This window comes from Urocampus carinirostris, chromosome 8, assembly GCF_059441175.1.
Source record: "Urocampus carinirostris isolate Australia breed hairy pipefish chromosome 8, RoL_Ucar_1.0, whole genome shotgun sequence".
In the NCBI taxonomy this organism is placed as follows: Eukaryota; Metazoa; Chordata; class Actinopteri; order Syngnathiformes; family Syngnathidae; genus Urocampus; species Urocampus carinirostris.
Genome location: NC_142356.1, coordinates 44,514,193 through 44,541,506, shown reverse-complemented (window position 1 = coordinate 44,541,506; position 27,314 = coordinate 44,514,193). Strand labels below are relative to the sequence as shown.

Sequence of the window (27,314 nt, the reverse complement as noted above, 5' to 3'; positions counted from 1 at the left end):
AAAGACAACTTAAATGTCATTATCAAGGAGGAAGAAGTGGATGGTCTGCTGGGGGGTTTTGGGGTTTTTAAGGGTTATTGATCTATCTTCGTTATTCATTATCCATTATCCGTTATCGGTCAGTTCATAATACGCTACAAAGCCTAGGAGCCGGGACACTTACTCTCAGCCAAAAGGCCAAGCTAAGGTCCTAGCCCTAAAGCATTGCTGCGATCATTGCGAATGCACTGTTCCCGGAGGTACTGCAATACCGGGCCGATGCGTGGAGTGGACAGAGCAAGCTCATATTCCATCTCCGAAATGCAAAAATCAAAGATAGTGACTTCATAGAAAGTACACAAAAGGCCAAGCTAAGGACTTAGCATCAAGGCCAAGCTAAGGACCTAGCATCAAGGCCAAGGCCAAGCTAAGGTCCTGGCATTAATGAGTACATATGACTCTGTTTCTTACAATTACGGCATTTATTTCCTTAACAGACTAACATGCAGGTATGCAAGCGTCTTGTTAGTAGCGTGAGGCTACCTCCCAAAGGCACGGTTTAGGATGAAAGTTATATTATTATTATTAAAGCTTTGAAAACTCTCTCGATGTACCGTCTTTCTTTGTAAATATGTGTAATATGTATTTGCAACTGTATATTTTTGTAATGTATTTATTTGTATTTATTTGAGACACTTATTCTGCACGAGCAAATTAAAAAAGAGGGGCGGAGCAAAAAAAAAAAGCTGATGGGAAAGTGTAAAGGTGAGTTTTTGTGGACATGGCGGACAATAATGGATATATATTTTTCCCACCCTTACCTTTGAAAATATACCCTTTTTTTCCTTGGATTACTATCAACGGGCACCAAGTACCTATGTCATTTTACATTCATTTTGGCGGCTGTGATTTTTGGACTGTGTGCTTCAATGAAGAACATTTAGTTTCAATTGCGCGACTTGAAGTTCAGCTTGGATTAATTTCATGTTTATTTGATGTGGATGCATGCGGCTTATATACAGATGCGGCTTGTGTATGGACAAAATCGGTTTTCCCCTTAAAATGTGATGGGTGCGGCTTATAATCAGGTGCGCTCTATAGTTCGGAATTTACAGTAAATACAGGTACATACTGATAGCAGATGGAAAACAGTGATGTCATATACATGCAATGAATGTAATAAGTAGATTTATCTCATCTCATCTCATGAGCTGCACCGCTTATCCTCAGTAGCGTCGCGGGGGTGCTGGAGCCCATCCCAGCAATCATTGGGTAGTGGGCAGGGGACACTCTGAACTGGTTGCCAGCCGATCGCAGGGCACACAGGGACAGGTAATATACTTAACTTTAAAGTGTTGTTTGGATATATATTCTGATTATCACTCCTTAATACTTTGGTGTTTTTTTGCGGTTAGTCGTCTTATTGTGTTTCAAGTTGTGAAAAATGGAGCAGGCAACTTTTTAGAGTTGTCTGCCCTGGTGTCCGGTAAATTTTTGTCATGAGTTTCAGACACTGATATTTTGAAACAATGTTCCCTCCCATGCTCTATTTCTTTCCCAGTTTGTCTGTTCCAGACTCCACACTTTGTCTGGAAGGGTAGCAAAATAATGTCACACAAAGCCAAGTTACAGATTCATTCATTAAAGAATTGGCCTGTCTCCTTCCTGCAAAGTCTCGGGGGAAATCCTTCCGACTCAACGTGATGTCGGTTCAGCAAGTGGTATAAATAATGGCAATGGGCTACAATGTTGAGCAAGTAGAAGGCGCAAACCTATTGCACGGATTGAATCCAAGCAAAAAAACGTAATCTTTTTTCGGGTTTGCAATGAAAAATGTTTTATAAAATAGATATGCAACCACTAATTTTGGTCTCATTAGTCAAAACTATAAAAAAGGTTTGAGACCCATACCTCTGATTATTCCTGTTATTCGGCGCCATTTGAGTCCCAGCTACACACATTTTGTGTAAAAATGGGTTTATAATTATTTTCAAAATGTTCTTGTATGCTAACTGCCCTCCACCAAACTGATATGTATGCAAGACGATTTAATTTTAAATTATTTACTCTGTTTGATTGACTTCTGTTACAAATATTAGTGAGAAAAATCAAACAAAGCCATGTTTTTTTTGCCTTTAGGATAATATTCCTCACCTAATGTCAATTTCAGTTATTAGTGCTATTTAATATTTGAAATATGAAATATATGTTGTGTCCCAGTGTTTACTGTCCCGCCGTTACTCTGATAAGAGTTCTAAAGAAAACATCCGCTGGCTATCATTTTAGTAAATGACTCTTTGATGTAACAATATTTTTAGGGGGGAACATTCAAAAGAAAAGTAGTAGTTACCAATCTTTAATCAATTAATCAATGTTTTATTATGGTTTACTGATAAAGAACAACCTAATACGTCCACTCGTTACGCTTATTTATAGTGGGAACCAATTTTTTTTAAAATTTTGATAATATGGTTAATAAACTTGTTAGAATATTTCACAGTAAGCATCTATACCAGCTTCTTTCATCTTATTAGTAGTAAAGGCTACCTTCACATAAAATTATCTGCTGCACTTATCCTGCCTAGGGTAGTGGGATATCCTTGAGGAGTCGCAGTGCACACGGAGACAGAAAAAATAATTGCTAGTCACAATTTCTAACCCTAACATGCATGATTTTGGAATGTGGGAGTGTTTTTTTTTTGTGTGTTACCTAATCTCTGAGTTAATAGCTTGCAGAGAGGCAAGGGAGGCTGCGGCCGGAGTCGTAATGGAGAACCTAGGATGCTTTTTCCCTTAGTAATGGGAGGAGTTTATCTTGCTGTGCAAAGCGACGCTACCAATGCGCCTCCCAGAATTGATTGTATCTCCGAAATCATCTCCGTTTCATCCGACAATCTCGATGTTTACAATATTTTACTCTGGTGGCTTCAATTTGCAAACCACTCTCAGTTTGGTTGTGTTTTTGTCACCCGATAGCAGTGTTATGGATAACGCTGTCATAAATTATTATTAATTTTAGGACAGGTTCTCTAACTAACCATTTTATTCCGCCGTTACAATGCCATTACCATTACTGGGGGTTTAACATTAGTGTGTTATGGATGTTTTTGTGCATGTTTCCGTACGTTTTGTGCGTTTTTCCTATCATAATGAAGTGCTTTGAGAGACTGGTTAAAGAGCACATCACCTCCAGTCTCCTCTCCTCATTCGACCCCTTTTAGTTTGCCTACCGGACAAACCGCTCCACCAGGGATGCCATCTCCTCTGCGCTTCACCTGAGCCTGACACACCTAGAGGAGAAGAACACCCATGTGCGGATGCTGTTCCTGGACTTCAGTTCAGCATTCAACACCATCATCCCACAACATCTGGTAGACAAAATGAGACTCCTGGGTTTCAACACCCCCCTGCGGAACTGGCTGCTGGACTTCCTCAGTGACAGACCCCAATCAGTGCGGATAGGTAAGAACATCTCAGATGTCATCTACCTCAGCACGGGCTCCCCCCAAGGCTGTGTCCTGAGCCCCTTGCTGTTCACCTTGATGACACACGACTGCGTCCCTAGGTCCGCCACAAACCACATCGTGAAGTATGCTGACGACACAACAGTGGTGGGCCTCATCAGGGACGACAACGACCTGGCCTACAGAGAGGAGGTGGAGCAGTTGGTGGCCTGGTGCAGGGACAACAGCCTGGTCCTGAATGTTGACAAAACTAAAGAGATCATTGTCGACTTTAGGAAAAACCAGCCCAAACATGCCCTACTTTGCATCAACAACAAGGCTGTGGAGGTTGTCAGCAGTATCAAGTTCCTAGGGGTGCACATTACAAACAAACTCACCTGGTCCGTGAACACTGCATCACTGGTTAAGAGGGCACAGCAGCGCCTGTACTTCCTGCGGAGGATGAGGAGAGCCCACCTGCCCCCACCCTCCCTCATCACATTCTACAGGGGCACCATAGAGAGTATCCTGACCAGCTGTATCTCTGTGTGGTGTGGAGGCTGCAGCGCTACCGACTGGGGTAGTGTGAGGAGGGTAACGAGGACAGCAGAGAAAATAATCGGGACTACACTTCCCTCCATTCAGGACATTGGCCAGAAGCGCTGCCTATCCCATGCTAAGAACATTATCGGGGACCCCTCTCACCCCCATCATGGACTGTTCACTCTGCTAGCCTCTGGGAAGAGGTACTGCAGTGTGCGGTGCAGGACCACCAGGTTCCGCAGTAGTCTAGTCCCCCTGGCCATTAGACTGTTAAATGGTCAATCTAACATATAGTTAAGCTAAATCTTAACGGCTGCTAATCTGACTTTTTGCACTACTGGCAGTTCTTTATAGCTTGCCACTCCTTGCACATTTGCTCTCTGCACTATTGTACTTACAGCGTTATTGTTACAGTGTTAATGTTACTGTTTACCTGACTTGTTAACCTGAATGCCCATTTTGCACATCTGGTTAGCTACTCCTCTTGCACTATCGGCACTATGGTAAAATACTATACGTAGCCATAATACAATACAACTTTTACTTATATCTGTTCATTCGAGGAAACTGTGCGGGTCAGATGTATCGACATTACGTTCTGTATACACGTGTACTAGAATGACAATAAAGTAGATCTGAATCTGAATCTGAATGTTTTCGTGCATGTTTACGTACGTTTGCGTGTTTATGTACGTGCAGCTCTTTTCAGGTCATTGACCAACTCCTGTCGTGTAGTTCCAGGCTCATTCCTCACCTTCTTTAGAATCATTGAGACCCCACGAGGTGAAATCTTGCATGTGGCTACATTCCAATTTAGATTGACCGTCATGATTAGCTTATTCCATTTTCTAATGATAGCAACAGTGAACCTTTCTTCACCAAGCTGCTTGTTAATTGCTCTGTAGCCCTTTCCAGCCTTGTGGAGGTGTACAATTTTGTCTCTGGTGTCTAAGTACAGCTCTTTGGTCTTCGCCATGTTACAAGTTAAAGTCTTACTGATTGTATGGGTTGGACAGGTGTCTTTATGTAGCTTACAACCTCAAACAGGTGCATCTGATTCAGGATGATACATGGATTGCAGGTGGACTTCGAATGAGAGGACTAACAGGTCTTTCAGGGTCAGAATTCTAGACGCAACACAGGTGTTCAAACACTTATTTGCAGCTGTATCGCACAAATAAATTGTTAAAAAAATCATACATTGTGATTTCTGGATTTTTCTTTTTAGTTTATCTCTCTCACAGTGGACATGCAACTACGATGACAATTTTAGACCCCTCCATGATTTCTAAGTGGGAGAAATAGCAAAATAGCAGGGTGTTCAAATACTATTTTCTTCACTGTAAATACTGTATATCAGCTTTAATTTGTAGAATACAGGGGAAATTAAAATCTCAATCCAATTATTTTTCTTCTGGTAAGATTGATTAATTTTATTTTTTTCACGACTGGTTTGACCAGGAAGATCTAGACGTGTCGCGTCAATTGAGTGGTTGTGTGAACACTGAGTCATCTGAAAGATCAGGTGTGACTGTAAATGTCTGGGGGCGAAGTGTTCTCCCCACAAAGCTAGTAAACTCCATGGCTCAGCAGACCTCAGGCAAAAATATCCAGTGCCCTGAAAGGGTAAGTAATATATAAAAAAATCCGCTGTCCTGACAGTGAATTTGAGGGAAAACTCCTGACACAGGGTCTGATTTCTGTGTGCTTATGACGTTTTCATACGTAAAAGCATGTGACACAATTCTAGAAAGCAAGTGAAAAGAAACATCACCTCAATAACTGCAGTCACATCACCACCAAGCTGAAAACAGGACCACTTTGAGCTGGGGTCAGCAACCTATGGTGAGCAAGCGAGATATGGTTCTTTTCATTATCATGTTGTTGTAAGCATGTTGTTGTTTGCATGTTTCCATTAGCATGTTGTCGTTGCCGATTTAAATTCCCCCCTTGTTACAGTCCGGAGCCTTCGCTCCGAAAATGCTGGTCTACTAGTGATCCCAAGAGCCAAGAAGAGAACCGCAGGTTCGAGAGCGTTCTCCATTCGGGCCCCGGTGCTGAGGAATGCTTTTCTCCCTGAGATTCGATCTTTAACCTCAGTGGAACTGTTTAAATCTATTCTAGTCAAGTCAATTCATGTTTATTTGTATAGCCCTTAATCACAAGGAGTCTCAAAGGGCTGCACAGACCACAGATTATTGCAAACCACATTACACTATTATTACACCATCCCGTGATCTAAAACCTACATGAGGACAAGGAAAAACTCAAAAACTTCAACTTGAGCAGTGTTCATTTTACCTCTGAAAAGTGATGGGTCCCGGGGACTCGCATGCTCAAAAATCTATGGGTCCCTACAGAGAACTATGGGTCCCCAAAATTTTGTGTGCTCCATGCCCTTGCAAACTGTCGTATTTTCCCTTACAAAATACAAAAAAAAATATTTTTTTTTCCAAACATGTTTATTTATGTAGTTTAACATGTTATAATGTACATGTTTCCTTATATCATATATATTGTTAATGAACATTTTGTTGTGAGACACTGAGTTGCTCGAAATGAATGAGGTTTATTATAAAAAAAGTTAAAAAATGAAGGCACTTGGACGTTCACTGTAGAAGGAAAAAATTCATGCAAATATAATTAAGTAGAATAATACATTTTCTTATTCAAATTATTAATTCATTTTCTGCATTAAATTATTGTTGGTAATATACTGATTAAAAAGGATCACCACAAACCCGTTTTTTTTTTTAACTTCTTTATACAACATAATCATTCGTAGTATAATGCATCAAAGCAAGTGAGCCGTTTGAGAGCCCGCTCTTTAATGGGTTGAGCCGAAAAAGCCGGTTCTCTAAAAAGAGATGGACTTTCACTACAAAACCCGAACTCGAGATCGGTGTGCAGACGAAACCTCGAACCGCGAGACCAAAACAACAATGGTGGATCTGCCTGACGAAAAGTTTGGAGCGCGGTAAATCTTTGTTAAAAAATGATAATGACAATTTTGTGTCAAAAGAATTGCGTACCGGGGACGCACGTTGATTTGACACGATGCGTCCCCAGCAAAAATGAAGATAGATAGATAGATAGATAGATAGATAGATAGATAGATAGATAGATAGATACTTTGTTCATCCCCGCAGGGAAATTCACATTTCCAGCAGCATCCCTTCGCTGAGAACAATACAATAATAAAGCAAAAGGAATACAATATACAAATACCCAATGTGACGTGCTAATACCCACTGTTGCGTGTTGTATAGAGTATTTAAATAGTGCTACATGAAATACACACTGCAATAAAAGTACGGTAATATGCAATGTAGCGGGTGGGGTTTAATGTGGGCCTTTACTCCGCCGGGTGGAGTTAAAGAGCCTCATGGCATGAGGAAGAAAAGATCTCTTCAGTCTGTCCGTGGTACAAGACAGTGACAGCAGTCTGTCGCTAAAGCTGCTCTTCTGTCTGGAGATAATGCTGTGTAGTGGATGTGATGAATTGTCCATGATTGACCGCAGCTTTTTCAGTGCCCGGCTCTCAGCTACTGTTGTCAGGCTGTCCAGCTGTGTTCCCACAACAGAGCTCGCTTTCCTCGCCAGTTTATTGAGACGAGAGGCATCCTTCTTTATGACGCTGCCTCCCCAACACGCTGCCGCATAGAAGAGGGCGCTTGCCACAACTGTCTCATAGAACATTTTCAGGAGCTTTTTGCAGCTGTTGAAGGAGGCCAGCCTTCGGTCCCCTGCGGAGATCCTGTGCTGCTAACCACAGTGTCCGATGTACAGCCCCCTTGTTTCACATACTGGGGTCTGCCTGTCAGGTAGTCAGTAATCCATTCTACAAGGTGTGAGCTAACTCCCATCTCTGTCAGTTTCCTACTCAGTAGCAGAGGCTGTATGGTATTAAAGGCACTGGAGAAGTCAAAAAATGTAATCCTCACAGCCCCCTTAGCCCTATCCAGGTGAGAGAGGGATCGGTGTAGCATGTAGACTATAGCATCCTCCACTCCCACCTTCTCCTGGTAAGCAAATTGACGAGGGTCGATGGCGTGACGGACCTGAAGCTTTAGGTGGTGCAGCAGCAACCGCTCCATGGTTTTCATCACCTGTGATGTCAGGGCGATCGGCCTGAAGTCGTTGATTTCCTCGGGTCTTAATTTCTTTGGGACTGAGATGATGCAGGATGTTTTCCACAGCTGAGGGACCCTCCCCTGTTCAAGGCTCAGGTTGAAGAGGGTCGCCCAGCTCCAACGCACAGGCCTTCAACAGTCGGGGGGATACTCCATCTGGACCAGCTTACTTGCTGGTTCGCAGCCTCCTCAGCTCTCCACACACCTGTGCTGCAGTTATCTTGAGTGGGGGGATGTCCTCCGTGCTAGTGTCCAGAGGGGGAGGGACAGCTGCAGTACTCTGGGGTGAGGATGAGTTGGGGTGGTCAAACCTGTTGAAAAAGTTGTTCAACTGGTTGACCCTCCCCACATCTACGTCCACAGCCTCACCCTGCTTGGTGCTGCAGCCAGTAATGGTTTTCATCCCTTCCCACACCTCCTTCATGCTGTTGTTCTGCAGCTTTTTCTCCAACTTCCTCCTGTACTGCTCCTTCCCGGAGCTGGACTCTGATCTCCCTCTGTACTCGTTTTAGCTCCTGATGATGACCATCTTTAAAGGCCCTCTTTTTTTTGGTTCAGAAGGCACTTTATGTCGCTCGTGATCCAGGGCTTGTTGTTGGCATAGCAGCGTACAGTTTTTATAGGAACAACATTGTCCATACAGAAGTTAATGTAGTCAGTGGTGCAGTTTGCCACCTCTTCAATGTCCCCACTGCTGGACCCGGGCAGGACATCCCAGTCCGTACGTCTAAAGCAGTCTCTCAGAGCCTGCTCTGCCTCAGTAGACCGTTTCCTGAAAGAGCGTGTGGTAGTTGGTAGCCTCCTTACTTTTGGTTTGTAATGAGGTTTAAGCAGAATGAGGTTGTGGTCTCTTTCCCAAGGGCAGGCAGTGGCGTAGCACTGTATGCATCCTTGATGTTCGCGTACAGAAGGTCAATAGTCCCATTTCCCCTGGTCTTGCAGTCCACATACTGGACGAAAGAGGGCAGTGTCGTATCAAGAGTCACATGATTGAAGTCCCCAGAGATTAACATGGCGGCCTCCGGGTGTTGTGTTTGTAGCTTGGCCACAGCGGAGTGGATGACGTCACACGCTACTTCCGCATCAGCGAGCGGTGGGATGTAAACAATAACAGCAATGGCGTGTCCAAACTCTCTGGGCAAGTAATAGGGACGCAAACTTATGGCCAAAAGTTCGACATCACGGCAGCAGATAGAAATCTTTGTGTTTACATGCCCAGGGTTACATCACCTCGTGTTCACGTAGATGGCAAGTCCGCCTCCTTTGCACTTCCCGCAGGCTTTTGTGTCTCTGTCCGCTCTAACAGCACAGAAGCCAGTTAGCTCGACGTTAGCGTCCGGGATGCTAGACGTGGGCCACGTTTCCGTAAAGCAAAGCAAGCTGCACTCCCTGTATCCTTTGATGTCTTTCACAAGCACAGCCAGTTCGTCGATCTTATTTGGTAGGGAGTTGACATTCCCCATGATTATGGACGGTACCGAGGGCTTATATCGCTACTTTGCCGCTTAGCCTTTACCTTAGCACCGGCTCTGCACTTCGATAAGGCCGCCTCACCTCGTCAGGTAAAAGGGGAACCACGCCGGCTTAGGGTTATAAACGCATTCTTGTGCGTTATAACCCATATCCATAGGATATAAAAGTAATCCAAAGTGCTGCAAGGCAAGGCAAGGCAAACACTGAAGATCTAAGCAAAAACAAAACAATAAATCACAAAAGTAGCGAAAATAACACGGGAGCTTGCTGGAGTGGCTGCCATTTGCGACGGCGCCGGAAGGGTTAGTTATGTCTATGACGCAGGGACGCGGGCAAACGAGAACACTGCTTGAGGAAAATGAAGAAACTTTGAGAAGGGACCGCACATGAGGTAATCCCCCTTCTAGGATGACCAGGCTGCAACTGATGTTGCAATAACAAATAATCCACAGATATTGTCAACATATAAGCGATAGGTGGTGCAGAAAATGGATGGGATCGATTACAGTTTAAATGAGCCTCAACACTCTTAAGTAACTGTGGGAGGGAGACACATACTAAGTGGTATATTTATATTGATACGGCACACAGACTCTGGCATTTTTATTTTGTAGATTTTATTGTACCATTAAACGTCACATAGTGAAATAAAATGTGCTGAAGAATTAGCTTTTGTCTGGTAAGCGTGTTTTATTGATTTTTGTCTCAAAATATATGGTGTGGCTCCCTCAAAAAAAATCAAAATATTTTTGCTATTATGGCATTTAAGTTAAAAAAGTTACCAAGCATTGGTTAAAACTTGCAGGTAGAAGAAAAAGACAACTAGTAGATCTCCATACAGTATTGAAAAACACGTAACATTTGCCTCTGTACTACAAGTCCCACAGTGATTTGGTGCATAAAAATGTCCCAGAACAAGGAAACTACACCTGTGCTCAAGCAATCAGATTACTTGAAAATTAATTTCGTACTTGCGAAAATGATACCAAAGAACTCCAGCCATCGCAATGAGACTAACACCTTAATTCATAGGTGTCAAACACGATCAGGCCCGCTAAGGGTTTTAATCCGGCCTGTGAGAATATGCTGAGAGCAGCACAAGAAAAAAATGACCTGTAGTTTGAAATATGTGTACTAGATGCTACCAGAGCCAGACACCACTCACAAAACAACTGAAGCTGTATTTTTTTGTATTTCTCTTTCTCTCTCTCGTACTTGGTTGATTTTGTCTTCCACACTAACTCTTTCTCTCAATCTTTGTCCCTCTTTTCCATCTTTTTCCCCCCCTCTCTGTCTCTCTATTCTCTTTCTCTTTTTTTCGTGTTTCACTCTGTCTTTTTCGATTCTCTTTGTTTCTCAATTTTTCTTATCCTCTTTTTCAATGAGTTTTATTCTCTCTCACTTCCTCTGTTACTTTCTCTGTCTCTATATTTTTTCTCTCTTTCTTTCTTTTTCCCCCACCGTCTCTTATTTCTTCTCCCTTTTTTCTTCCCCACTTTGTCTCTATTTCTTCTCTTTCTCTTTTTCTCTCCTGTTCTCTATTCTTATTTCTTTCTCTCTCTCTCCCTCTCTCTATCTCTTTCTCTCTCTCTCTCTCTCTCTCTCTCTTTTCTCCCCCTTTCTCTTTAATCTACTGGCCCCTGTGTGTGTTTTCCTACCATGTGGCCTCAGACCTCAAAGAGTTTGGCACCCATGCCCTATTAAAATTGTTGCGTCCGTTTTAATGTCATTATAAAATCTGAATAATAGTAATAAGATTACTACCTGAATGGAAACAAGTACCTAATATTACAGTAGAGATGTACTTTGGGATTCTGGTGTGGTATTTTTTCCTAATGTGGCAGCCGTTCCCCATCCAGAAGGCTATCATACTCGCTAGGATGCCAAATATATTCACTGAGATTTAGTTACTCAGCACTTTGCGAGATTTCTTACATTCATTAAAATGTTACGCTTTCATTCCGAGAGCGTGGCTACAGAACACTGTTTTATTGCTGTCATTCCGGAGGCGGATTTAGAGGAAGAGCTGCTCGTGCTGTCAAAGGAGGTGAGAACTGCGCAACTGTACTGGTACTCTCAGGGAATGGACACAAAAATGGCTTTTAAAAATAGAGAAATACAAAAAAAGGCTGCCCTTTTTGACTAGGCCCTGTTCAATCCAGAACAGGGGTGTCAAACTCTTTTCAGCTGGGGGGCCATACTGTGGGAAAAAAATCACACCGGTAGGAGAAGAATAGATTTACGAGAAAGAGAGAGAGGTATATAAAGAGAGAAAAAGAGAGAAAGAGAGATAGGAGAGAGAGATAGATGAAGAGAAAGAAAAAGAAAAAGAAAGAAAAAAGCGAAAAATGGAAAAAGAGAGCTAAACGGAGAGAAATACAATAAAATGAGAAATACAGAGAAAAGAGGAAAGACACAGAGAGAAAGAGAGAGAGAGAGAATGGTGAAAATGAATAAAGAAAGAGAAAGAGTGAGAAATGGAAAAATATAAGGGGAAAAGAGCGAGACAGAGAGAGAGAAAGAGAGAGAGATATAGAGATAGATAGAGAGATGGATAGAGAGAGAGAGAAAGAGAGAGAAAGAAAACATTGTGGGAGAGGTCCAACGGCTGAACCAGGACATTGCGTCTTTGTTGCGGCTTGGCCAGATTCGACAACAACAAAATCTGCAGCAGCAACTTGATGAGATCACGCAGCTGCTAACTCGCCTTACCCCAGCCAGTCTGCCCTCTGGTCCATTCCCGGCCGCAGATGATGCCCAGGAACCCAAGATTGGTAATCCAGAGCGATTCAATGGTGACCCTACCAAGGTCCCGGCGTTCCTGAAAAGTTGCTGACTACTGTTCAACCTGCTGCCTAGGACCTTCTCCACTGAAGGGGCGAAGGTTGGTTATACTATTACTCACTTGACAAGGCCGAGCTCGACTCTGGGGAACAGCGGAGTTTGAACGGAAGACCCCTGCATGTGCAAACTTTGAAAGGTTCGCTAAGGAGATAGAGAAGGTTTTTAACCTGGGTTTGTAAACCACAGAGCGAGCCCAGTAACTGCTGACTATCCGGCAAGGCAGAAGGACCATAACCAACTAGTCCATCGACTTTTGGACCCTGGCAAGGCGAAGCTCATGGAACATGGAGGCATTGGTGCACGAGTTCCTACATCAAGGAGTTGGTTTCCCATGAACAGCCTTGATGAAGCCATGCCCTGACTGCCCCGATTGAAGGAAGGAAACAGACGCGCCGTCGTGAGAGGGGGCGCCAAAACCCACCAGCCACCAACACTCGCTTCAGAAATTCCCCTGCACCTCTGTCTTCGCTGCCACTAGCCAGCTGGATATACCTGAGCCAATGGAGTTTGGGCGAGCCTCTCTCTCTCACGAAGAGCTTCAGTTTTGCATCACCTAATTTCTGCCTCTATTGTGGAGGTGATGGACATCGTGTTGCCACCGGACATAGAGGGAGTCCGCCTCAACCCTATGACTGTACAGCCCTCTAACCCCAACTGCAAGTTCATCTCAATCTGGCCGATTCAATTCGCACTCTGGCCGCTCTGGTGGACTATGGCTCTGAAGCCAACATTATAGACCTCAAGCTGGCCCATCAACTAGGACTTGAAAGCCACCGCTTAACCCCTCCTGTTCCTGCGCGGGCATTGGATGGCCACCTGCTTGGCACCGTTAGCCATGCAACAGTCCCTGTCTTCATGACTCTTTCCTGTAACCATCAGGAAACCATCCAGTTTCATTTGCTCCACTCACCAGGCCAGACCCTTATCCTGGGTTACCCATGGCTCCACAGGCACAATCAACACCTTGATTGGGAGACCAGGAGGATCAAAGAGTGGGGAAAAGACTGCCATCAAACCTGTCTGCATGCTGCCACATTATCACCTCTGTCAATACCCTCTAGTCCCGCTCCTGACCTCTATAATGTCCCAGAATGCTACCATGGCCTCCAGGATGTCTTTAACAAGGCAAAGGCCACATCTCCGCCCCCTCACAACCCTTATGACTGTGCTATCGACCTTTACCCTAGTATGACTCCACCCAGAGACCGCCTCTATTCATTGCCTGCCCCAGAAAGAAAGTCCGCTGAGGACTATATTTGTGACTCCCTGGCTGCCAGGTTAATGCGCCCGTCTTCATCTCCTGTCGTTGTTGTCTTCTTCTAAGTAGGTAGGAAAGACGGTTCCCTTTGTCCCTGCATTGATTACCGGGGTCTCAATGACATCACTTTGAAGAATCGCTACCCATTGCCTCTGCTCACCTCTGCCCTCGAGTTGCCCAGGGTGCCACGGTATTTACCATGTTAGATCTGAGAAACGCTTACCACCTTGTGCGGATCCATGAGGGTGACAAATTGAAAACAGCATTCAATACTTCTAAGAGAATCTGGTGATGCCATTAGGCCTAACTAACACTCCTGCTGTGTTTCAGAACCTAGTTAATGATGTTCTGCGGGATTTGTTAACCTTTCCAGAAAATTAATCCGCAACTACAGTACTGTTGCCGGACCTCTCATTGCTCTGATCAGAACCAAGCAGCCATTTGGCTAGATCCCAGCAGCTGACAAAGCCTTCTTTTCCCTAAAGCAAGATTCACGTCTCCGCCCCATCCTCCAGATGCTTGAGATGGATCGGCAATTTATTGTAGAGGGGCGTTGGTGCAGTACTTTCCCAGTGGGCTGTGGATGATAAGAAGCTCCACCCCTGTGCTTCCTACTCTCATCGGTAGTCCCCTTTTGAATGCAAATCTGAAATAGGAAACCAGGAGCTTCTGGCTGTCAAACTTGCCCTGGAGGAGTGCAGTCACTGGTTGGAGGGATCCATAATTCCATTCTTCGTCTGGACTCATCTCAAATACAAGGATTACATCCGCGTTGCCAAACGTCTGAACCCCAGACAGTCCCGCTGGGCCCTGTTTTTCACAAGATTTAACCTTACTTTGTCATACCGCCCCGGATCACGCAATACCAAGCCAGACGCCCTCTCTCGCCAGTGCCAGAATGATGACGGGCCCTCTAAGGATCCCGCACCCACTCTGCCTAGTCCCTGTCTCATAGCATCTCTGACATGGGAGGTTTAAGAGCGGGTTAAGGAGGCTCTCCGTAATCAGCCAGGTTCTATTACTTGCCCCGCTGATTGCCTCTTTGTCCCCGAAAACCTGAGTTCCCAGGTCATCCAGTGTGGACACGACTCCCGTTTGGCTTGTCATCCTGGCTCCATCCGTACTTGTCACCTGCTTGCTCAGCGGTTCTGGTGGCCCTCTTTCAGAAGGGATGTACAGGAATTCGTACGAGCCTGTCCCACCTGCAACCAGCATAAGTCGTCCAGCCAGCCCCCTGCCGGATTGCTCCAGCCTCTGCCCATACCCACACGTCCGTGGTCAAATATTTCCCTCGACTGGCCTGACGCCTTGGCATGATGGTTATTCGCACCATAGTGAACAGTTCAGCAAGATGGCAAATTTCATTCCCCTCCCTGAGCTCCCAACCACCAAAGAAACTGCACAAGTGATCTTGGAACACGTCTTCAGAATTTATGGCCTTCCCAAGAACGTTGTTTTGGATCGGGGTCCACAATTCTGCTATGTCTTTTGGAGGGAATTCTGTAAGCTGCTTGGAACCACTAAACCTCCGGATTCTATCCCCAATCTAACGGACAGTCAGAGCGGGCTAATCACGAACTGAAGAAAGCACTGCAATGCATGAAATCCCACAACCCCCACTCTTGGGTGCAGCAATTGACATGGGTAGAGTACGCCCACAACTCACTCACCTGCTTGGCCATTGGAATGCCCCTTTTCCGATGTGTCTATGGCTACCAGCCACCTTTGTATACCTGCTAGAAAGAGGAAGTCACGTGCCCATCTGCTCTTGCTTTTGCCCATCAATGCCCACGCACCTGGTCACAAGCCCGGGCTACACTTCTCAAGTCCGTTGCCAGCTTCGCCACTGGGGCCAACCATCGGAGAACTGCTGTTCCCACCAACTGTAGGGGACAAAGAGTGTGGCTGTCAACAAAAGACCTACCGCTCCAGGTGGAGTCGCGTAAACTAGCACCTCGCTTCCTTGGTTCATTTACCATCGAGAAGGTGATCAGTCCAACCGCAGTCCGGCTCCTATTGCCTAAGTCCATGAGGGTGCACCCCACATTTCACGTGTGAAAGGTCAAACCTCAAAATTTTTCATGAGAGCCCACTGGTCCCTGCTGCACCTCTGCCTCCACGCTTCCTCGATAGTGGTCTGGTATATACTGTACAGCACCTGCTGCGGTCCAGACAACGGGGTAGGGGCCTTCATTATCTCGTTGACTGGAAGGGCTATGGCCCAGAATAGAGGACCTGGGTGTCTGCCAGTCGGATTGTGGACCAGACCCTCATCTCTGTCTTATCTCGACTACATCCAGACCAGCCCGCCATCCGTCGAGGTTGTCCTAAGGGTCGTCCTACAGCTGCTGCTACCAAACTTGCAGCTGGTCCCCAGCTGACCCAGTACCAGTGACGCAATTGTGGTCCTCTTCTGTCTCATCCATGGCAAGAGCTGTGCTGCTGGTCTGTCCTGCTGCTAATGGCTAGGCTAATAACTCTCCAAAGCCACCCTCTTGATTTTTAGTCATTGGGTGACCAAGACACCCAAGTCTAATCACTAATGCCGAGCGCCAAGCAGGGAGGCAATGGGTACCAATGTTGTAAGTCTTAGGTATTACTCGGGAGGCCTGATTCTGTGACCTCCCAGCCCAACCCCAAAGCCACCGAGCAGGTGATGGACCCTTTTCCTGACATTGGCAGGTCCATTAGCCATGAAACAGCTGACCTGGATCAACAACTTGTCTCCATTGGAGGACAGGTGATGCAGCGGGCAGCTAGACAGCCGCTCCCTAAATTGCTTTCTTACACTGAAAGAAAAAGTCCTCCTATTTTATTTAACTTTTGTATTATGACATAAAACCATTCATTCAAATGCAATTATGTGTTTTATGTTATTATTTGTAGTTCTATAAATGTTATTTTGTTAAAGTCTTATTCTCTCAGTTGAGAATGACAAGTCAAGTCAAATGACATTTATTTGTATAGCCCTTAACCACAAGATGTCTCAAAGGACTGCACAGGCTCGCTACAGTTTAACTGTACGGGTCAGGTGTATCGACATTTCGTTCTGTGTGCATTGTTACAAAGAATGACAATACAAGTAAATTATTATTATTATTATTAGTTTACATCTACACCATCCCCTGATCTTCAACCAACATGCTAGCAAGGAAAAACTCAAAACGTCAGCGCGGGGAAAATAAGAAACTTTGAAAAGGGTCCTCAAAAGTGGTAATCCCCCTTCCAAGATGACCAGGGTGCAAACAATTTAGCATTGGGTAACAATACACAAAACATAGTAAACATCAATAAAAGAAAAAAAAAAATAGGTAATATGTTGAAATTGGTCCAGAAAGTGCAGGGCAGCAACAATTTCTTAAGCCTGTAAAATAGTCCAAAAAGTCCGTAACAGCAACGATGCAGCTTCCCATCTCTGCCGGTTGGTCGATGCAGGCGTTAACATCATCACGGGTCAGGTTAATGCGCCCGTCTTCGCGGATTTTCACCTTTCGCCTGTGGGTCTGGTCCCCATCAACCGCGAAAATCATATTGATAATCAGATTACGATTGAGATCGGGCCACCACATCTCCTCTTGGTTCGTGTTTCTGGTTCACTCTACGAGCAAGCAGGTGCATGCACTCACAGCGCGTATTACAAAGTCAGTCAATGCGTTGCGTTTAATTTCCGTTCCCCGGCCACTGAACTATGATTGCAGCAGCTTTGTCTGCCTTGTGGGCGCGTCTCTCCGAAACCAATGCGTGCTGCTCCTCTTACCTCTTATGCATCTTTTACCTCTGTTTATGTCAGACACACTCTTTTGCTTTTATGTCACCTGCTGCAAAAGTGAGTGCAGCTTGTGACATGCATGTGACATCACAAACACGGGAAAGAGGGGAGGGACAAAAAACGAGAGAGGAGTGGGGGTTGTATATTGGCTCAAAGCTCTTATTCATGCTCCTTGTTGTGTATGAGAGCGAGGAAGGCGTGAGACCTGTGAGGATGGAGTACTGGCACAGATGAAGACTGCCCTGTGTAAGTATTCGGTCCGAGCAGAGTTGAGGTGGCGCCATGTTTCTGAGCGATGCCGGTGGAAAAAAAGAAAGTAAAAAGGATGCGGTGAGGTACGGCTGCCATTACATAAAGGCAATGTGAATGCACGGTAGTGAAATTGGATTATGGGGACTCCATGTCGGAGGAGGATGTAAACTTGGGCTGCAAAGAGGTGAGCTGGTTAAATAAATTCCAACTTCGTTTAAGGTTTTGTGCAGGACTACGGCTAGATTTTGGAACATTATTATGACAATACTCATTAGAATATGTCTTGTTATTTATTCATTCGTCTCATATTGAACATTGATGATGATTTTTAATTTTTTTGTGGCCATGAGTTATGAAAAGTAATAACTCGGGATATATTCTTTTGAGATTAGAGTGGAGTGAGTTTTTGGATCTCTATCGACGTGCTTGTTAATTGAACGTTTACAAATATGTTGCATGGCTTAATCTCTTGAGGTAAATCAGGGGTGCTCATTCTTTCAGCATGTGTGGGTCATCCTGCTTATTTGGGGGCCATTTCATCATGGTAACATTCACTCAGAAAATGTAAAATATCCAACGCTTTCAGCATTATCTGAAAGAGGGACTTTCAAACTAGAAGAGAAATATGATATAATTCTGTAATATTTTTTTTACCAATGATTCACTCATGACATAGTCCAAATGTGTCCTCTGTTACAGTGCATAGAGGTAACAGGGTGATGTAAAAGGTGGAACATTCTATCCCTAAGTTAGCCATTACTACTAATATGATGAAAAAGAAGCTAGTATGACGATAGTTGTGAACGATTTTCAACTTTTCTTTATAAAACTATTATCAAAATAGTTTTGGTTTCCACGATAAATAATTGCAACGGTGAACTTTTTTTCTTCTTGAATGTATCCCAACAAAAATATTGTTACATCAGAGAGTCATATGACTAAAATGATAGCCAGCATATGACCTCTATAAAACACACAGGGTCACAACAAATTTAACAGATTTTAAACATGAAAAAAAACACTAATAACTACAATTGACATCAGGTGAAAATAATATCATTTGCGCAAGACAAAAATAATAAAAGACCATATTTTTTTTAGATTTTCTCACCTATTTGTAGTTAAAATAAAGCAATTCAGAGTACTTGTACTACAATCAGAATAATTTATTTAAAAAGAAATTCCTAAATACATATCAGTGTGTCAAGTCACATTTATTTGTATAGTCCTTAATCACAAAAATGTCTCAAAGGACTGCACAGAATTACAAAGATACCATCGCCTGATCTTAAACCCACATGCGGGCAAGGAAAAACTCAAAAAAAGAAACTTTGAAAAGGGGCCTCACAAGTGGTAATCCCCCTTCCAGGGTGGAAAAGATTTAGCATTGGGTCACAGTACATAAACATAGTAAACATCAATAAAAGAGAACACTAACTAGGTAACATGTTGAAATCTGTCCGGAAAGTGTATGAGAGAAACGACGCCTCAAGTCTGTAAACTAGTCCAAAAAGTCCAAGAGGGCCCAAGTCAATGCAAACATTTGTATGTTAGTAAGAGAACCTTAAAGTCACATCTTAAGTGGACTGGGCGCTAGTGCAAGTTGGCCAATACAGGAGTAATATGTTCAAACTTTTTTGTCTTAGTCTAGAGTCTCACTGCTGCACTTTGAACCAGCTGCAAACTTTTGATGGTAGACATCGGGAGACCAGAAACCAATATATTACAGTAAACAAGCCGAGAACTAATAAACGCATGAATTAGAGCCTCTGCATCTGATTGGGACAGCATCGAACAAACCTTCACAATATTACGGTGGTGAAAGAAGGCTATTCTAGTAATATTTTCCCATGTAACTGAAACGACAGATTAGGATCAAATATAACCCTAGGTTCAGGGCAGTGTTTGAAAACAACTCACGGCAATGAGCTGGAGCAATAATCAACATTTCAGTTTTTTCTGGGTAAAGGCTAAAAAAAAATTAAGTGACATCCATCTTTGGAGCTCAGTTGGGTAAGCCTCCAGATTTCTACAACTTAATTGTCCAGTTGTCTCCAGTGGCAGATAGTTGAATGTCATCTGCATAGCAATGGAAACTAATATTACAGTTGCGGATAATATCACCAAGCGGAAGCATATAAATACTAAAAAGAAGGGGGCCAAGTACAGAACCCTGTGGAACGCCACAGGGGACATCAGAGTGTTTAGAGCTGAGATTGCCGTAATTAACACAAAGTGTCCTGTCTGACAGTTAAGACCTAAACCATAAGAGTACAGTTCCTGACATACAGATGCATTCCAGACGAACAAGTATTATGTTGTGGTGGACAGTATCAAAAGTAGCACTGAGATACAGCAGCAGTAACATTGACGAGGCACCAGAATCTATTGTTAAGAGGTATCATTGGTTACTTGAGCCAGGGCTGTCTCAGTATAGTGATTTGCCCTTAATGCTGACTGGATAGTTTAAAAGAGATTGTTTTCCGACATAAGGTCATTTAGCTGCCGTGCAACGACCTTTTCAAGTAACTTTGCAAAAAATGGTAGATTTGACACTGATCAATAATTACACAGGCTTTGCGGGTCAAGTTTCGGTCACTTAAGCATGGGTTTAATGACAGCAGACATGAAGGCTACCGGAACAATACCCGAGAATAGCATATATTAATTATATTTAAAACTGAAGGTCCTAAGATCCCAAACAGATCTTTCACCAGTAAAGCTGGATATGGATCAAGCAGGCAAGTAGTTCGTTTGACCCTATTGACCATCTGTGTCAGACTATCAAGGGACAAATCATTGAAAGTGGACAACGTTTCTGAAGAGCCGCCGACACGGTCCTGACCTAACACCTCCGCATCTTCGATGTAGGACGGGGCTGCAGAGCGTTCATTTAAGATTTCATTCATTGCCATTGTGTCGAACAAAAATTGGGGATTATTTTCATGTATAACAATAATCTTAGAGCAAAACGATGCTTTAGCTGAGGCAAACGTTACTTTGTATTTCAGCAAGCTGTAACACCAGGTCACTCTGAAGACCCCTAGCTTTGTAGTGCGCCATTTTCATCCAAGTTTCCTGCAACGTTGTATGAGTGACCTGGTTTCCTCAGTAAACCAAGGTGTATGCTTCTTAGGTCAAAATTTCTGCGATAGGGGCGCCACAGAATCAAGAACATTAACCAAAGCAGTATTAAAGTCGTTTGTAAGTGAGTCAACAGACCCAATGTACGAAGAGAAAGCCGCAGTTACCGTAGGTAATACTTCTTTTAAAGCTAATGTCATTGCAGGGCGGATATTGCGACTACTAAAACCAAAATTTTCCTTATCACAGTAAACATTAAACAGCACTTCATACTTAACACGATAGTGATCAGAGATGGCACTGGGTTACGGTAACACTAACATTTGAGGCTACTACACCCCGAGTCAGAACAAGATCGAGAGTATTCCCATCTATATGAGTGGGCACATCAACTAGTTGATTAAAACCAAGTGTATCAATCACTGACTTAAAAGCAATCGCAAGTGAATTTGATCGGGAGTTTATGTTAACGATAAACTAAACAATAATTTCAGTATTGTCCGCATAAGTTACCAAGTCTGTTTACAGTTCCGAAAATGTATCCAAATAATTTGAATATGGTCCAGGTGGCCGATACACAACAACTGCATACAATTGGTGTTGACATTAAGGACCTCATAAAAAAGTGCTTCATACGTTTTAAAAACAGTAGAGGTACCGGTTGTAAATTTCAACATACTTTCCAATATAAGAGCAACACCGCCACCTTTTCTTGCACGGTCGTGCCAAGTGCGAACTCACAAAGTTAGGGGTAGAAGCCTTATTTAGCACTACAAACTCATTTGGTTTTAACCAGGTCTCACAAAGGCCAATAAGGTTAAGATTATTATCACTAATAAGGTCATTGACAAGTAAAGCTTTGGAAGCTAGTGATCTAATATTCAGAAGGCCAGGCTTCAGCACTGTGGACTGAGCTGAACCCTTTTTTTGAACCTTAGTGGTAACTTCCTCAAGATTATGCTGCTAGTCCTGAGTCTTGTGCCTTGCATGGTGTCAGATGCGGCCCAAATTCCATACCGCAGGAATATTGTTAACAGATGGAATAACAGGATGACTAGCAGTAGAAAATAATGTTGTTTCTTTTCCCTCCTCACCTAACAAGGGTGTATCAGAGGTAAGAAGCACAAAAGAAAGTGCTACAGAAGAGTACAGATCAGGGTGTGTGGTGCAGGCAATGGAACACTCTAAACTACAAAACTACTAGCATAGTGTGAGTTAGCGCTAGCAATACAAACTCCACACCTGTGGTTACAGGCTCATGAATCACCTGTGACCTGGCCTGCACTCGTGTACCCTGTCATGGAAGGCTTAAACATTACTCTATATTTTTAGAAAGAGTGAGAGCACCATCCCAGTTAGGGTGAAGGCTGTCTCTCCTCAGCAGGTCAGGTCGGCCCCAGAAAGCAGGCCTGTTTTCCACATACCTAAATCCCTGCTGACGACAGAAACTTGCCAGCCACCGGTTGAGCGAGACTAGTCTGCTAAACCTCTCATCATTGCCTCTCGCAGAAAATTACTTGATTCAGACTCATCTTTCTGGAGGGATTACAGGTCCTAGCAATATTATTCTTTGTTATCTCAGATTGCCTTATTTTAGTATCATTAGAGCCGACATGAATGACTCTACCGGTATAGCTAGCCCTGTCCTGGTGTCTAGGTTTGCATGTCAGCTCCCTCAAATTAGCCTCAATGTCGGGTGGTCTGGCCCTAGAAATACAAAAAGCCGTGGCTGGGGTGCTAAGCTTTATGTTACGGGTGATGGAGTCGCCTATAACCCGGGTGCGGGAGCCAGTAGACTGGGGTGGAGTGGTACTAGCTAAGGGGCTGAACTTACCGTATTTTCCGCACTATAAGGCGCAACTAAAAGTCTGAATTTTTTTCAAAAGCTGACCATGCGCCTTATAATACAGTGTGCCTTATTTATGGAACAAAATTAATTCGCAGTCTTGCAACTAACTTGCAGCCGCCGACTAGAATTTCCCCCGAACGCAAAGTAGTCCGCGGTGTATGCTGGAATTTATTTACCGGCGTTTCATTGGCTAACCAATGTGTCAATCATAATTTGAATCGATCACTATTGGCTTAAGTTATTCGGAGCCTCGGATAGGCTAGAGGGCTGAAACCAAACCCTGCAATTGGCCGAAAAAGATGTGTCAATCATCAGTTAAATCGATCACTATTGGCTGAAGTTATTCGGAGCCTCGGATTGGCTAGAGGGCCAAAACAAACCCTGCAATTGGCCGAAAAAGATGTGTCAATCATCCGTTAAATCGATCGCAATTGGCTGAAGTTATTCGGAGCCTCAAATTGGCTAGATGGCCAAAACAAACCCTGCAATTGGCCGAGTTTAGCAATGGCGTAGCAAGCTTAGCAAGCTGGCTAAAGTACGCCATAAAGAAACATGTTTCATTAATCTGTATTTGTACATATTTTACTCTCCTGGATTTACTTCACTCACGGTTGTAAGAAGACCATGATTGCGTATCATTATTGAACGTGAAAACTTAGGTGAGCTATGCGGCTTTATATTTTCCCGGTATCTTGTTTTAGAACGATCTTGATGTTGCTGTGATGAGTTGAGTGAATTCAACTCAATTCCAAGTGTTTATTGTCATATGCACAGTAAAGTTGCGAGCGAAAAAGAAAATAAAAACTAAGAAATGTTTGGCATTTCTTGAATCCCAAGACTTTAACCTTCCGAATAAAATTTGAAATGACGCATTTAAGTGACATCGTACGGACACCGCATCCGCACGTGTCTACGACACGTATTTGCTTCTTTGCAAGCTTTGGGAATGTTAAGGGGGTAATCAGTTGGACTGAATCATCTGACTGTTTTGTCGACGTTCCCCTTATAATCCGGTGCGCCTTATCTATGGAAGATATAGGACCAAAAACTATTTTTTGGGGGTGCGCCCTATAGCCCGGTGCGCCCTATAGTGCGGAAAATACGGTATGTGTCTGGATTGGCTCATCGCGGTTAGCAAGCCGTTTAGGGCTAATGTTAACCGAACTAGCAGGTTCGCTAAAACCCACGCCAGCAGTGGTGTCCGTAGCATCTAACAATTTCCTTTTGAACTGCTCTAGCTCACGGACAGGTCCCTCTAGAACACATGTGTCAAACTCCCGGCCCGCGGGCCACATCCGGCCCGCAAGACCATTTTACGCTATTGTTATCAATGGCCTGTCAATATGAACAACGCCGTCTCATCCCTGGACATCATATTCTGACATTTTAGTCACTGCACCTATTCCTTTATATATGACGTATACTATACTATATACCAGGGGTCGGGAACCTATGACTCGCGAGCCATATAAGGCTCTTTCTATGAGTACCTATGGCTCAAATTTAATTGCATGCAAATTTTCTCGATCTCATTCAAAACTTGAACTAATACTCCTGTTGAGATACACGCAAACGAAACCAAAGCTGAATTTCCAAGCAGTACTTTTCAGAATTTATAGGGCACGTTTTCACTACGATTTACAGTCAAGGTGTCACACATAAAAAATTCCTTTTGGCTGTACAACGCTAAAGAATCCTTTATATAAAAGCTCACTATGTAATCTGTGTTCAGTGTTCAGATACTTTTTGATTAATCTACGGAACAAATTGTAAATACGCCAATACACCAGAAGATAACTTAAAGTTATTTGATTGGGTCAGTGGGAGGGATGGGTGGAGCTATGCAAAAAGTACAAGCACTCCCTCCCATCTCTCGCCCTACTCCATCTGCGCCAAAGGTAAGCACATCAGGCTCCCTATTCTTAGAATGTTGTGACGTTTTTACAAAATAATTTGTGTAGCATTTTCATATTTCTACTTTTGACAGGAGATATATTAAGGAGAGCAAAATCTTTTGGGATATTTAAGTTTTTTTTTAATATATACATTGACATAGGAGCAAAGGAATTTGAATTTTATCTTAATGTTAAGTTGTTTAAGTTAAGTTCTAAGTTGTATAATTTAACAAGATATTTTTATTTACAGCAAAATAATAAATACTGTATGAGTGATTTAAGGTTTAAATGTAATATTCTTGTCTGTTTTTATTCGTATTTATGTTCCGAAAACATTCAGTTTAAGTGTGTTCAATAAATGTTTATCCTGGTTGGCCCGTGACCTTAAGTGTGTTTTGAATTTTGGCCCCTTGTGCAATTGAGTTTGACATTCCTGCTCTAAAAGGACTACCTTCCTAAGGAAGCGGGAGCCACCTTTACAACAACCCATACTTACTTCTGAGCAGTCGGAAGTGTCTTAGCGTCTTAGCAGCCAGGGGAGGGGTTGCTCCTACACCGGCGATCGGCTGCAGGGCGACGATAAACAATTGCACTTACCTCACGCCAATCGTCCGAGATACTTACCTGAAACTTTACAGCTGTTCAAGATGAAAAATCTCAGTCCAGAATTCTGATATAGCAGGAATCTGAATCAATGTCCTCTGGTATGAGCACTTACAATTAAATATTTTCAAAATAATTATGAGCCCATTTTTACACAAAACATATGGGTATACGTCACTGGGACCCAAAGGGATGCTCATACTTTCAACATGGAAGTGACTTACAAATAGCCAGGTTGTTGTTCTGTGAGGACAAAAAATGATCTCGTAAAGTTTAATACATATTGGTGCTGTAATGCATTAAAAACATATTTCCTGAATATTTTGTTGTTGTGTAAATCGTTTTTTGCATGCAAGCTACGCATAAAAATTGGCATAGCATACTGTTGACGATGATCCACGCAAACTCTGGCGTTGTCTCTAAAAAAGCCTCGTGTTTGTTGAGTTTTCTAAACATTTCCTTTATATTTTCTGCCCCCATGGCAAAAACAAATATGTGTATTCACGATGTCACCAGTCACTGTAATACGTCATGCCACATAACTTTGAAAAGCTTAACCTCTTGGGATTCAAGACATGATGACCAATTTACAATGTACTCATCATGGAAACATCATGATCAGTCTGAAACAAGGTACCTAGAAACTATGAAACCATGATAGGACACCTATAAGTCCCCTGGGTAGTCAGGTGATGAGTTAAATATTTTCAAACATGGAGTCGTGACTTTCAGGACAATCTAGTGTATCCAACAGTGTCAAATATTTACTCCAAAAATCACAAAAAAAAAATCTGTCTAAAAGCATTTGTGCATTGTCTGACGTTCATTGTAATTCGTTCAATTGGCCACATAATTTCCGTTTTTAAATAAATAGTCTTATCAGATGATTTTCAATACGGTCGCTAACCTCTGTTCTTTTGATTGACACCAGAGTGAGAGCAGCTAATAGCAGTCTTTTTTCCATAGTCCATAACCCGCATTAACCAATAAGGGCTTGTTTGACAAAAGGGAGATCGCATCCTTTAGCTCCGAATATCTTCAACCAGTAGTAACTGATTTAAATGATGTATGACACATTGGTAAGCCAACAAAATTCTAAACAGGACATTGCGCAGATATTCACCATGTATTCAAATTACACCCTCAAAATCAAAGTGTACAATACAGTTCGTGATTCATTTTTACGCACTCTTATTAGGCGCAAGTGTGCTCTATCATTCATTGACTACTGGAAAGAAGAGTAAACATGTGCAACTTTTTGAAAATTTCAATAAATTCACAGTTGCAAAATTTTTAGTGTGTAGACTGGTTTCCTCCAAATGTCCACTTTTGCAAACGTCTAGACCGACACTTAGAAAAATGTGTAAAATTCAATGTTTAGTTTTTCAGATTGTGATCACGTTTGAACAGGTACCAGGTAAGGCATCAAGCTATTGTCTCGCCTGTGTTACAGGTAACATGCCAATGCTACTCTCACTTGCAACCAATTGATTGACAAAAAAAGAAAAAAAATCAGAATAAAACTTTTTATTTAAGTGTGTTCAAACTCAAAATTATTTCAGATTGGGACAAAACCTCAGAGTGTTACTTTTCAAAAGAAACCAAAAACGGTCCATATTCTCCAAACAGTTCAGGAACAGCATTCAATTTTTTTTGTGTACGTTTTGGATTGGACAAAAAGCACGTAATTTATATAAATGGATGAAATGTAATACTACTACTTAAGCAGGGCAGATACAATTTTGCAAAGTTGTGTGATTTTAGCTCCTTTTTCTCCCAATGATTGATGAAAATATGATCACTATTATGTGTTTGCATCGGAGAGGTAACGTCTCAGAAAATAATCAGAATGGAAGCTTGTTGGCCGTGGACACTCGGTCTTCCAAGAACACAAGGAAATTACTCCTTATCTCCGGACTTATTGTTATTATGAAGATTATTACACTGCTTGATGCCTGATAGATTATTATTATCACTCTGTGACACTTTATCATTCTTTAGAGGTGTCCTGAAAAAAATAAAATTAAATATTTTTTCTATTAGTGATTGACATAACCTATGTGGGTTAGGATTTATTTTATTCCAGAATGTAAACGATGAAAGTAAGAAAATGACTGCTATAAACCCCCCAAAAAGAAAAAAAGGAAGAGTTAATTCAAGCACATCTAACAATTTCACAAACTTGCACA

General features: G+C 42.8%; 1 protein-coding gene, 1 long non-coding RNA gene and 1 pseudogene across 8 annotated transcripts in view; 1 reads left to right on the top strand and 2 right to left on the bottom strand.

Annotated features, from left to right (window-relative positions):
- Positions 1–217: 217 nt before the first annotated feature.
- Positions 218–383, bottom strand: LOC148361983 (U2 spliceosomal RNA; annotated as a pseudogene).
- Positions 384–15,380: 14,997 nt separating this feature from the next.
- LOC148361982 (uncharacterized) lies at positions 15,381–15,711 on the bottom strand. Its single transcript, XR_015851190.1, has 3 exons — positions 15,650–15,711; positions 15,470–15,556; positions 15,381–15,406 (listed from the first exon to the last, which is right to left on the bottom strand). It is a non-coding gene; the product is annotated as an uncharacterized LOC148361982 (long non-coding RNA).
- A 1,852-nt stretch (positions 15,712–17,563) lies between these two features.
- Positions 17,564–27,314, top strand: part of doc2g (double C2-like domains, gamma) — a 139,710-nt gene continuing 129,959 nt past the window's right edge. For 3 of the 7 annotated variants that reach the window (XM_088342853.1, XM_088342855.1, XM_088342854.1), the window contains exon 1: positions 17,564–17,688. Coding sequence is in view for 1 of the 7 variants with exons in the window: in XM_088342848.1 (XP_088198974.1) it covers positions 17,843–17,878 (36 nt within the window). In the remaining 6 variants the exon portion in view is untranslated. Of the gene's footprint in view, positions 17,879–27,314 lie in introns of all 7 variants that reach the window. The other 4 variants (XM_088342858.1, XM_088342856.1, XM_088342848.1 and 1 more) reach the window with 4 other exon arrangements.